Source organism: Lepidochelys kempii, chromosome 3 (genome assembly GCF_965140265.1).
Source record: "Lepidochelys kempii isolate rLepKem1 chromosome 3, rLepKem1.hap2, whole genome shotgun sequence".
Lineage (NCBI taxonomy): Eukaryota > Metazoa > Chordata > Testudines > Cheloniidae > Lepidochelys > Lepidochelys kempii.
Genome location: NC_133258.1, coordinates 114,085,000 through 114,097,931, shown reverse-complemented (window position 1 = coordinate 114,097,931; position 12,932 = coordinate 114,085,000). Strand labels below are relative to the sequence as shown.

General features: G+C 41.0%; 1 protein-coding gene across 10 annotated transcripts in view; it reads right to left on the bottom strand.

Moving 5' to 3' along the window:
* Window positions 1-2,060: 2,060 nt before the first annotated feature.
* PLEKHG1 (pleckstrin homology and RhoGEF domain containing G1) overlaps window positions 2,061-12,932 on the bottom strand; it is a 215,355-nt gene continuing 204,483 nt past the window's right edge. For 9 of the 10 annotated variants that reach the window (XM_073337635.1, XM_073337636.1, XM_073337634.1 and 6 more), the window contains 2 exons: window positions 10,807-12,493; window positions 2,061-8,451 (listed from right to left, as the gene is read on the bottom strand). In XM_073337635.1, the coding sequence (XP_073193736.1) occupies window positions 7,349-8,451; window positions 10,807-12,493 (2,790 nt within the window). In that variant the 3' untranslated portion in view covers window positions 2,061-7,348. The remainder of the gene's footprint in view (window positions 8,452-10,806; window positions 12,494-12,932) is intronic. The other variant, XM_073337642.1, reaches the window with a different exon arrangement.

The following is a 12,932-nucleotide window of genomic DNA, read 5'->3' as shown; positions in this document are numbered from 1 at the left end:
TGGCAGTACCAATGGAGAGATGTAGATTGTGTATTGGGGGGTTTGGGGGAGAGGTGATAAACTCCATCCCACCAGCAGATCTCTCAGAGGCAATATAAACTCTGGAAATGGAGGGCTCTGATGGGGGTGGAGGGGATTCTGAATTCGAAAGAGCAAAAATGCCCTATGGTGCAGCCATGGTTCTGGACCTCCCTAGTATAAGAGGGTCTCTTTTTGCCCAGGCCATCGGTGCCAGTGATGATGATGCTATCCTGTGGTGGTCAGTCTGGAGAGTCTCAGGTTTTATAAGGAGCGGTGGATGACGGTATCAAAGGTCCCTGGTGTGGAGCTGATGGAACCCTAGGTTTCTGTACCTTCTTGTTTTGCTTATGGGATTTAGGACATAGAACGTCCTCATGGGCCGAGCCAGTGGGTTTGCTCATAGGTATGTTCGATATCTTCAGAACGGATTTAGAGAAAGACTTAATTCCATGCTTATGTGAGTGCTTCCTAATCTCCCAACTAGGGCCCAGCACTGGTGTTGGACTTTCCAGCAGGAGGCACGCACCTTGCTGATTTATGCCAATATATGGGGAGGAACTGGCCAATGGGAGCTGGGGGGTGGTGCCCGCAGGTGAGAGGCCCACAGAGCCACTTGCACGCCTCCGTCTAGGAGCTGGACCTGCTGCTGGCCGCTTCAGGGGCGTAGCACAGTCTGCAGTGCCAGGAGAGGCAGGAAGCCTGCCTTAGCACCCTCGCTGCGCCGCTGACCGGGAGCTGCCCAAGGTTAAGCATGCCCCAATCCCCTGCCCCAGCCCTGAACCCCCTCCCCCCCACCCAGAGCCCCTCCCACACCCCAAACTCCTCATCCCCAGCTCCGGTCATGGCCATCAACAATTTTCTTCAACTGTGTCGCCAGAAAAAAGTTTGAAAACCACTGCTCTACACAACATTTACCTGAGTTCTCCAATTGCTGGGATGAGCAAACCTTCACAAATCAGATGGGCCAAGGAGAAGATGTTCAGAACACAATTAGGTTTAAAACAGGGTTTGGGTTCTAGTCTAAAGCCAGACCAGTGTAATACAAGGTTGTCAGCAGCAGAGATAGAGCCCTGGACCTCTGGATCTAAAAGCATGAGACACTACTGCCTGAGGCCTTGCCTACACTGGCGGTGGCATGCATAGCTGCAGTGGCACACTGCAGTGAAAAGCAGGCTGTGTCTATCTTTCCGTGGAAGGCTCCAGAACAGGTGAAGCAGTGGGGAAAGGCTCTAGTAGGGGGGAGCTGCTGGAGTCTTTCCCTGTGGCAGGGAAAGACTCCAACAGCTTCCTGTGTCAAGGAAAAGCTCCAGCAGTGAGGAGCTACTGAAGCCTCTCCTTGCTGCTTTCCCCTGCCAGAACCTCTCTCTGCAGTGGGAAACTACACTGTTAAAAATAGCAGCGTCCACATGAGAGGCACTGCTTGGGCATGTAGAGAAATGTCTACAGTATATACCCGAATATTCTGGCATGTCATTACTCTACTTGCCTAAGCAGTGCCTCACCATCTACAATGCTGTTTATACCCATGGTAGGGCTGTGGGCTGTGTATGTACTCTACACGGTGTTCTAAGTATAGATATACCATGAGGTAAAGGACCCATCTCTCTTTGCCAAAGCTGTAGCAAGTTCATCAACCTCTGTGTGACAGAACACTACATGCAGTACATTTTGGTTTTTTATTCAATTGGTAAAGTCTGATGAACTGTTCTTGCAAGTATTTGGCTGGATTTAAAGTAGAAAAATAGGCCCTTTCTGGTTTTGCATCCAAACTGGAATTAGAACTGAAAGGGAGATTTTAGATCCAGGGATTAAAATTCACCCATACTCCCAACAGCTGATGGTGTTATATTTAAGGTTCTAGTTCTGGCCAATTGCCACAGATTTAGTGATGGAGGTTATATACAGGCAGAGGAGTCAGTGGCTGTACATATACTAAAAAATGGAGTCCTGTTACAAGATAGTATTGTCCTATAAACATTTCATTTAAACACGGCTGTTTTGCAGACACCTTGATTTTTACAAACAAATTTTGCATTTATTGCTTTTTTCTCTCTAAGCAGTACATACTTCCATGTTTTTCTTAGTTTTCGCATGCTTTAAACTCAGCTTTTAAGGAAAAAAATGGTGAAAAGCTTGTTTTAAGAAGTTTCCTACATGTACATATATTTTTACATATTCTTTACAAAACAAGTCATTAAAAAGTGCAATATAAGTTCCATCTCTTATCCACAGAACAAGATATTACATATATATGCAGAAATTAAGAAATATACAGTTAAACTTGGAACAAGTAACTTCATTTTTTAACCCTGTCTGGTAGCATAGTGCAGGAACTACAAACAAATACAGGCTTAAACAATACAGTAACATGAGAGTTTTACCAGCAATATTACAGGATTAAAATAAATTCTCTTTCAAACAAATTTGCTTTAAAAAAAAGATGGGTTTATTGCCAAAGGGAGGAGGAAACCATCTATGGGACAGCAACAACAGAAAGAGACACATGCTACAAAAACATCAGTTTTTACCACCTGTATTACAGAATTGTTGCAATGTTTATTCTATTCACATTTTTGTTGCCCTGAGGCTGCAGATAATTCACATTCTGACAATCTCACATCAACTTTGTTCTGTTTAGAAAATTAACTTTTTAACCTTTCCTGTGGGACAACTTGTTCTTCTTCATTCCTCGCCCCTTTTTCTCCCCCCATCAAAGTAAGCTCGCACCAAGCTAATTGAGTCTGGTGGAGTGAGGTCTAATACAGTCTGAGAAAATATGCAGAAAAATGTTTTTCTGCAGAGATATGTACAGTATCTCCAACTCCATGCAAACAAGTATTATCAAACAAGTATTGAGTTAAATCAATATGGATTTTTACTGGCATTATTTCCATGTCTTCGTAACATGTATTTTGGGTGGGAATCACCATAACAACAATTATACTGCACTTAATCCTAATGGATCAACATTTTTCAGTTGGTATTGACTTTCCTTATTCCTGTTACTGGTCATTTTATTTTATTTATTTGTAAACTGTAACAGGAGCTGCCAACACAACTCAAACTTCCTACCAGTAGAGCCTAGGAAATATTTTTGTATCTTTTCAGATCTCATTTACTCATGGAAGAGCTGAAAGCTGTTAATCTTGTTTTACCGACAAAAATGGTTCCAGTGCTTAGCAACTTTTGTCAGTTTCAGCTGCCTATCTGCCAAGAGCAAGCTAAAATAATTTAAAGTACCCAAAATTAAAAATCATATGAAATTGATCCCTGGAAACAGTTACACATTGTTATAACTCCCTTCCATTTTGTTCCATTGACTACATGAGATTTCATTAACTTCTAAAGTTTAAACAGAATTCCTAGTAGTTTACACAAATCTAGATATGCTCAAGTTAACACACAAATGTTAATTTCTATTCATATTTACATTACTTTACAAGCTATATTAAATAAATATCGGCATTACTAAATTTCAGTATCTTAAATATGTACAACTTTATTCCTCAACTGTGTTTCAGTAGATGCAGGTTCCAAAACTGTTTGAACATCCACTATAACAAAAATGACTTTGTGTACAACAAAACTGGAACTTGTGCTACAATGATCAAATAAACCCCAAAGTACACATTCCTTAGCCAGGCAAAGACTTGTGTAGTAGACAGTTCAACGTAATCAACAAGCACAACTCCTGAAATCTGCATCTCCACAAAACAGAAGCCATTGAATATATACCCTGGCAACTTCACATGTATTTCAGAATAACCTATACAGTAACTGTTGACAGTTCTAAAATAATTAGGTGGGCTACTGTGTTTTGTAATTGAGGGAAGTAATGCATTATTAGTGGAAACAGAACATTAATAAGACCATGCTTACTACAATACATTTAACTTTGTATCAGTTCATCTACTTCTTCTGAAAAATTTAAAGCACCACAAAAACAGATTTAGAAGATATATCCATGGCTGTACAGTACACACATTTAGGCTTTCTTTTAAGTACAATGTTTTCAAGTAGTAGAATCCAAAGCTGTCCAACAAAGAAAATAAAGGGAACTAAACAGAAGCCAGTATAATATGTATCGTTTGCAAAAGAATGGAATGTTTTCTGAATCTAAAAGAAAGCTGTGTTGTTTTTGAACCATTGTTTCTAAACATAATGATCAAGATTCACCTCTTGCTGGTTCAGGAAGTGCGCCAGCAAGGATCACACTTCTTATATAGGAGATTCACCCCATCAGGAAGGGCAGCTTCAGTCAGTCAGAGGCATTAAAGGAGCACCCTACTAGCCAGACCTGCAGTAAGGATGTGTTAGTTAACACATCCCCCAGTTGCTCTAGTCAAACCCCTTTACACTGCCAGCATCACCTATTTTGGGGCTGAGCAAATTTCCTGCAGGCCCCAGCACATGGAGGGTTGTTAGGGTTGCCACCTGGCCAGTTTTTAACAAGCCTTGCCAGTGAAATGATTTAATGGGCTGCTCCCCGACCCTGAGGATAAAGGAGGAGAAAAGACTCAGCAGAGACTTCCCAGGGACCTCTCCCTTTAAGAGCTGGGTCTGCCTTGGAGGACTCAGCTCCCTTCCCCTTCTTCCTGGCATGCTCTGGGTCAATCAGACTCTCTAGCCTCCATCTAGATAGGAGAAAGGGGACAAGTGGGTTTGTTGTTGTGGGGCCACCTTCCCCACCAGCTGCATATGGATTTGACCAGGACCCAGAGCCACCTTCCTTCCCAGTCGGACAGGACGGGGGCAGGCTGCTGGTGCAGTGCAGGGAAGGCACCTGAAAGGTGAAGGGGTGAGAGATCAGGCTGTTGGGGGCAGTGGCCAGTTTTTCTGAATATTGAAGTGGCAACCCTAGAAGTTGTAGATGTTTTGCACACTACCACACCTCCATGGAAGCCTTGTCACTGCTGGGAGCTCTGAGCTAATGGCTATACTAACTTTTCCCTGCGAAGGCCCTGGAGAGAATCTGATGAAGTAACTTAAAAGTAGTTTGTGCTTTCCCATCAGGAGGACCTCAAAACTGTGGGCAGATTTTTAAGTGTTTGAACTTCCACTGGTATTTTTTTCCCCTCTGGGAAGCTCAATTTGATTCCTAATGGCTAAAGCCAGGCTGGTCTCCTTTTCCAGCTAGTGAGGACTAATACTTTTAAAAGTCCCATCTCCAGGGTTTTCAGGTACGCCAACTGAAAAGGAATGGTTCATTAGCATTTTTAGCCTCTTTAAAAATAAAGGCATTGCATGATTTATGTGGTCAGAAAGAGAGGGAAATGGGATAAATCTTGCCAGGAACAGAAGAGAGGAGATTAAGAGAGGGAAAAACCTGTTTTGTGTGAAGGGAGGAGTGATTGTTCTCTGAAATTGTACAAGGTGACATTCATTATCTGTCCTGCTGGCATGGAAGAACAGCTAGGAATGAATAATGAGATTTGGGAAAATCACACACACACACAGCCATTTTGGAATTAGATCAAACATTGAGAATGATGTTTATAAGAGGTAAAGATGCCATCCTCATCCCCTATTTAATCCCAGATATTCCATTTTGGTCTGTATAACAAATGAACATTTTCATCCCCATCACTGTATAAGTCATTTTATTTCTCAAGGTAGTGGAAAACCTGGACCAACAAAAGGTTGTTGGAGAATATTTTTAAGTCAGGTCTCTCTTACTAATTTAAGAGAGAGAGAGAGAGAGAGAGCAAGAGCGCGCTTTCCACATATTCTTCCGTGACAGAGAAACTGATACGTTAGTGAAAAGTTTGAAAAACTCTCTCTTTAGGAAAAAAAATTGACAATGCATCATGCTCTCTCAGTTTCCCTTCCAACTCCTTTTATTTATATGTATGTAACAGGAACTTTGGTCTTACATGACTTATTCTCCTGTTTGTTCACAAATGGCTGCTAACCAAACAGTAACATTGTCTAAAATAGAGGATTATGACTTTAATGAGAGTTGAATTAGCCCTCAAAGTCAATGTCAACCCAACCTTAAGGTATTTCTTGCCTTAAGATGATATGAGCTAACAACTTTTGACAAACACATTTGCTATTGTATTTTGCTTCCTTTTACTTTTCTGATATTCAAGACAGAAATGTTACTACTCTTACAAAGAAAAATACTCTACTTCAGAGGGTCTTTAAATGAAGTCTTCTTAATAGCCAGACACTATTGGTAATAATGAAAGTGTATGAAGATACCACTTCATTTCTAATACAGATAGCACGACCCTTTTTTAAAATCTTTTACATTAAATTAGGTTGACAATGGACATTTTGAGAACTACAGTATGTTCAGAACTAAGAGAGGATCAGATTGCAAGAAGCCCAATCATGAGCATTTGTTATTGAATAACAAGACTGTATTACCTATAAATGTAGCCAAAGGAACCCACCATCTTACAAATACTAGAAAAAACAAGAGCTTTCACCTACAACTTACATTTATCTGCTACTGATGGTCTTATTCTTAAAAGAAAGGTGTCCATGTTACAAACACCACAATCACAATAGGCATTAGCCTATTGGGCATTAGTCTCCACAAGCCCAAACATTGAACTGGCCTAGAAATAGAATTACCCTCTCATTTCCTAAAGCTAATAACCTCCAGAACAGGACTGAGGCACTCTGCCGTTGCCTGTGCTTTAGCTGTTATTATCAAGCTATAGTAAAGGTAATGTCTTCAGACATCAGGGTTATCAATCTGGCACCATTCACAAGCTAGTTTATTTAAAATGTAATAATTCTATTTTCTATAGTAGTAGTACATATCGTGTTTTATGCATCGGTCCCACAGACCTGGAGTCTGATTTTCAAAAGATCATGAAAAAAATATGTACGTGCAACTGTACACTGAGTTTGTTGGTGCATTCCCTCAAGTGTGCTCAGAAATCTGGTATTTGCATACTCAGATGGCTAGATGCTCAACTGAGCACTCATGTGCAATTACAGTAATTGTACATGCATTTTTGGACTCAGCATTGGCTACCTTCCAACAGTCTGAATACTAAGATTTCCACATGGAGAGACAGGAGAAAGAAGGGAGATGTAAAGTATATGCAAAGTTAAATGAGACAGATTAGGAGAAATCAGTCTGCATTATAAAGATACAAGTAGATCTTAATCCCAGACAGTGCACACCTGGCCACTTTAACTTTCTGTACTGTAAAAAAGGTACATTGCACATCTAAGTTTCCTATTATTACTGTGATACAGTGCTCGATGTCTACACATTATTAAAGTACAGGATGCCAGTATTGGTTGTACTAATCTATACTCTGACATGTTAAGGCAGTACAATTAGAAATTATTGAAATGTCAAGTGTCAAGCAAAGCTACTTGAGCTAAGACACTGAAACTTTTCCCTTAAAGACTGGACAATATTCTGCTGATTAGGAGATGGAACTCTCCACAGGTAGTCATTCAGTTTATCTGAATCATTGTATGCAGTCAGGTACGGGGTAAGGGCAAGTTTGCTATTCACTGGTTTTGTAGGAGTACAAGACATGCTTTTGCTACAGAGAGTCTCAGAAGAAGCAGAGTCTACATTGTTTATCTTTGGGTCTGATTTCTTTGTTTGGTTCTGAGAAGTCTCTAAGTCAGACCCCTCATCTTCAGACTTTATTTCAACATAGTCATCATCATCATCCTCTTCTCCTCCTTCAGTATCTTTGAAATTAGAAAAATAGTTCTGCGTAGCTATTTGTGCATTTAGTGGCGAGTTCTTGTTCACTCTCAGAACTTTTTGAGAGTCTTGAAGAATCATCTCTGAACAGTTTTCAGGGAACTGCTTCTTCACATCACATACTGTGAATCCTGAAGCAGCACTTGGCACAGACTCCTGACTGTCAGATATATAGTTTCTATTTGAGTACAGCTGTTTCTTGTCCATTTCATTTAGGTAAGTTATTGGTTCCTCAGACCTGTTGACCACAATTGAGGAAGAAGACTGTGACCTGCTATATGCTTGTGATTTTGTATGATTTGCTTTCCTTCCTAGTGAGTTATAAATGTGATCTTGGTGTAAATTCTCTTTGTTAGGCTGACTAATAATAGCACTCCACCTCTGTGCTGGGACATGCAGATGTGTAGAAATCTGAAGGGAAGGAACTGAGCAAGCTGATGGCAATGGTCTTGGATTGCTTTTTGTACCGCTCTCAACAGGGGAGCTCTTTGACTTCAGATCTTGGACTTCGGGCCAGGGAGAGAAATCAGCTAGTTCTCCATTGCTATACGTAGAATGCAAAAGCCAGTCCTCTGCCCTTAAGCGTTCACTAGCTAACTGAGAATGAGATATTGACACTGGGGATGAATACCTTAAGGCTGATGGTTTCTGAGGAGTGGCCCATGTATCCTTTTGCATTTTGGGTGAAGTCTCTCTAAAAACTATCTGGTCATAAAGCTGGGAATATTCAGCAATTCTGGCACCTGGAGAAGAGAAATATATAAACTAGTCAAAATTAACAACGGTGTAAAACACAAGTTATATGAAAATTAAAGTTTCAAACTAACCCTTTTAAATCTTTGTCCTTGACCATTATAATCAACATTTTTCATCCTTACAGTTGACAAAACAATGCAATTCTAGACTCCAACATTTCAGATCAGTGACATGTACACAGTCATTCATTATACTAAAACATGGAACTGACAAGCATGAAATGTTTTGTGACAAAACCGTGAACAACTATGTACCAGACATTCTGGGAATAAGATGTCAGCATCAATTTGATCTGTAGTTATGAAGAGATAACTTATGTAACTGTTAAAAACATTGCTACTGCTAAATATCAAGTAGTTCGGTTCTCTTTTTTAGTTCACCATTTCAAAGTTGCTGGAGTATTTATTTCTTCTTAAAAGAAAACTATTTCACATATATATTTTCTTCTATCCACTGATTTTGATACTTCAGACATTCTCAGTCTTAAAAAACACACAGTGTGGCAGGGATACCTCTCCTTTCATTTGCAGTCATATAGATCACCTTTCATCCCAGACCTCTGGCAGCAAGTCCATACATGGAAAAGTAACATTAGGCAAGTGATATATTTTTAGCTGTATTTCAACAGTGACTGAGCAGCTGGGGAAAGGAGAGGAAGAGCCAGTACCACGTGCCTAGTCAGCCCTCCGCAGATCACCAGCAAGTGCTCCATGGACCACAGTTTAGAACCTCTAAGAAATAGATTAAATGACTATAACACTAAGGCATACTGGTAACATCCCCATTTGGGGGTGGAACACTCCCAGTTTTTTGCCCTGTCTTAAGTGGCTGATTGGGAAGAATATTTCACTACAGTGCTTTCACCTTTGGTCACTAAAGTCTCCTCCTCCTATTGTATCTGGGCAACAAGAGGCTGAGTCTTCTTCTACAATTGTTCATTGCTCCTGTGCTGGCTGTCATAGGAATGGAGGCAGCCTGCAACCCCTCCAACAAAGAGAGAACAGGTGCCAGGTGTGGAGGGGGATGAGGGGGGAAGACTCCTGCATTTGTGGAAGAGGGAAGAAGAGGAGGAAATGGAATCCATCAAAGGTGGCAGAGAGAGAAAGAGATGGGAGATGCCCCCATGGAAGGGCTGGAAATAGAGGAGAGAGGAACATGCTTCAGAAAGATGCCAGAGGGCGCAGGCCTATAGGTTGCCTTCAGTTCACACCAGCCAGGGTAGCAGGCCACTGGGGCTCCTCCCAGAAGTTACCAAGGGAAGGGATAGCTATGGGGGAATAGGGTCATGCAGTGTGCCGGGAACCTCGGAGATTTGATTAAACATCTGCATCTTGGGATGTTTATCCCAACTCTGAGGCTCTCCCACTGCGAGAGTCATATTGCTATAGTGGCTGCAAGGTCTGCTGTTCTCACGTTTTTCAACATCGTATCGTTCTGATGAATCACCACCACTGACTGATGATGCCATGTCACACAATGCACCATAATGGAGCACAGAATGTACTATATTGTATTTGGTGGATATTTTTTGCTGGTAAAAATCTGATCTTTAAGAGCATCCTGAAAACTGCATCAGATGTGATAAATAAGATATCTGTATTTTTAAAAATTCTATAGATACAATGAGAATGCACACACGCTGGTGACTGGGAGTTTGCTGAATCCAAGTCCCCAACTTATTTTAAAATTGTCCATGGAAAAATTTCTCACAGGAAGCTTCTGTTGTTCCATCCACAGTGCAGGTGCTCTAGAAAGGGGTAAAGACTGAGACTTTTTCTTCCTTGACCCCAACCCCATGCTTGCAAGCAACAAACAGGAAGTTTCTATAAAGGAGCTGAACCTGGCTTCTGTGATGGATGGTATTCTACTGCTCAAGGAAGCACAGAGAAGGAGTGACTATGCCCCCTTCTCAGCTGAAATCTGCAGACCCCCCTAAGCAAGAAAATTTTTATTTAAAAAGAAATAAAAAAAATTGAATGTCCAGGATCACACTTCTACTCCCAGGCTATCCTGAACCGACCTGTCCTGTGAAAGCAAGATGGCGGACATTGGTCCATTCTTTCCTCTTCTCTTCTATGAATGAATGACAAAATTTTGTTCTTAATATAGAATTGCATTTATATCCTTTTTGCACTAAAGTTACATAAAGAACTCAATTTAATCTCAGTGGTAACACATTAAAGGTAATACGGTCATCATCATCCAACTGGTAGATCAAGAGGTGATCAGGGTTATAGCATTTTAAATCAATATGTAAATTTCACCAGAACATTATTAAAGAAATCTATTGGGGGAAGAGGGGGTGGGGAGAGAGATTAAGGAGGACAATATTTTTAACATACCAATGGCAGGACCACCTTGTTTCTTCTCCTCCAAAATGGCTGCAAGATCTTTGTGCCTCAGTTTCTGTTGCTGGCTGGATGGCTGTTCCTGCTCTGGACTTTTTACCTTCAAAAGCTGATTGGCCTTCTTAATTTTTTGACTGTATTGCCTTGCCATCATAAATACTCTGTTTTTTGTTTTATCTACAATATCCATTTCATTGTCAGCGCTCTCTGTATGTGCATTGGATAAAATACTATTGGCAGATTCATAAGGGCTATCTATAAAAGGCAACTCACTGGAGAAGGAAGATCTGTTAAGACTCAGAAATGAATTATCTTTCGATGATGTTGCTTCATCAAATCTGAGACTGGCCTCACTTAATCTGGCTACCCTGTGTTTCAAAGTTTTACGGAAAACAGGCGTTTCTGGCAGTGAGAGTGTGGAAAGTGAATATTCCACATCTTTACTCAGTTCAGGAGTACTTCCAACATGGAGTCTTTCCTGCATGTCATCTTTACAAACAGGAAAGGCTGCCAGGACATGGTCTCTTGTCTTTTCTTCATTCTTCTTGATGTAATTCTCCAGGTCATTCCAGATCTCATCTACTTCTTCAGATAATTTATCAGCTGCAGACTTGTGGGAGAGGGAATCAGAGTTGGAGGAGCTATCTACTAAGCTCAAATAGTCATTATCTAAAGGAACATGATGATATGGACTTTCATCTTCACTGAACTGGAGACTCTCTTCAGAAACAAACTGCCTTAGATTATCACAACATGCAAAGTCTGTTTCCAGGCCCAAAAAACTCCTCCTTTTAGAGCATTTAAGGCGGTTACATTTGAAATTCAACAGTGGTGGTTCTGGAAGCACTATGGTGTCATAGATGTTCTCCTCAACAATCCTGAGCTCATGTGAACTTAAAGTTGGTGCCTCTCTTCTGAGTAGGATTTCATCTTTACTAGCAAGAATGGAGGTCCTATTTTGATTTGCCTGCCTTTTTTCAGAGGCTGCTTCCACCAAGCTGCTTTTGTTTTGGCTTTTGTAGAGAGTGTCTCTAGTAGATCTTTGGGAACTGTGACCAGACTCTTCCCTTCTAGTCAGACCCATCAGTTTTAAATCTTCATAACTTATATTATCATAGACATGCTCTATATCATCAATGGTCAGCTCTTCTGAAGATTCTGGGTAAGGATTGATATTGCCCACATCAGTTCCAGAACTACTTTTCACTTCCCTTTGGGAACCGTGCTGGACAAAGTCATTGACTCTACGTCTTGCATTATTTGGGCAAGAGTTACTTTCACCAGCACTACTTGCCCGTCTAACAATTCTATGACGACTGGAGCCAGAGATCTCATTTTGATTAATTAATCCCACATGCCAACTGCATGGACGACCTGAAGCGCCCCTCTCTTCACACACAATTGAACTTGAATTGGATGTGGATACCGATGGTACAAACATCTGATAATCATCATCATCATCTTCATTCTCCTGAGGCGGCCGTCTACTAGGAAACAAGGCTTGTCTGATCTGATGGTCAGTCCAGATGTTTCTCTCAGTGGTAGTTCCCCCCAGGATATCCATGATTAGTGAGTTGTTCTGCGGTGTGCTAAACTGTCGAGATGGCTGCCTAGCAGAACAGGAAAAGGAAAGGTCTGTATTCAGCTGCGTAGATTCTTCATCTGAAGGATCTTTGGAGCTCTGTGGAGATTTGAAATACGCAGTTTTGTTAGTCTCTCTCTCTGCAGTAATATCCTTGGTACTGAGGACTATAACCTTGACCCTAATGCTGTGCAGTGTGGAGCCTAGCAGAGGAATATAGAACAATCTGGCTCTATTGTTGCAGTCCTATTGTCACCCCTTGCAAACTGAGGTGGATGTGTAAAACTTTGCCACCCCCCACAATCCTTTCCACTATCTAGCAGTGGAATATATAAGTATGATTCTCCCCCCTACATATAGGAGGACTTTAATGGGGCGGCAATAAGCAGGGAAGACTGATCCCCTTAGTCATCTCTTCCCCTAAACAATATGTATCGGGGTTCCTAAGTTCACATCACAGGGCATGGCCTTGGAATTAAAATATAATATAATTAATACAATATAAATTAATCACAGGTCACTACAGAAGGTAAACTTT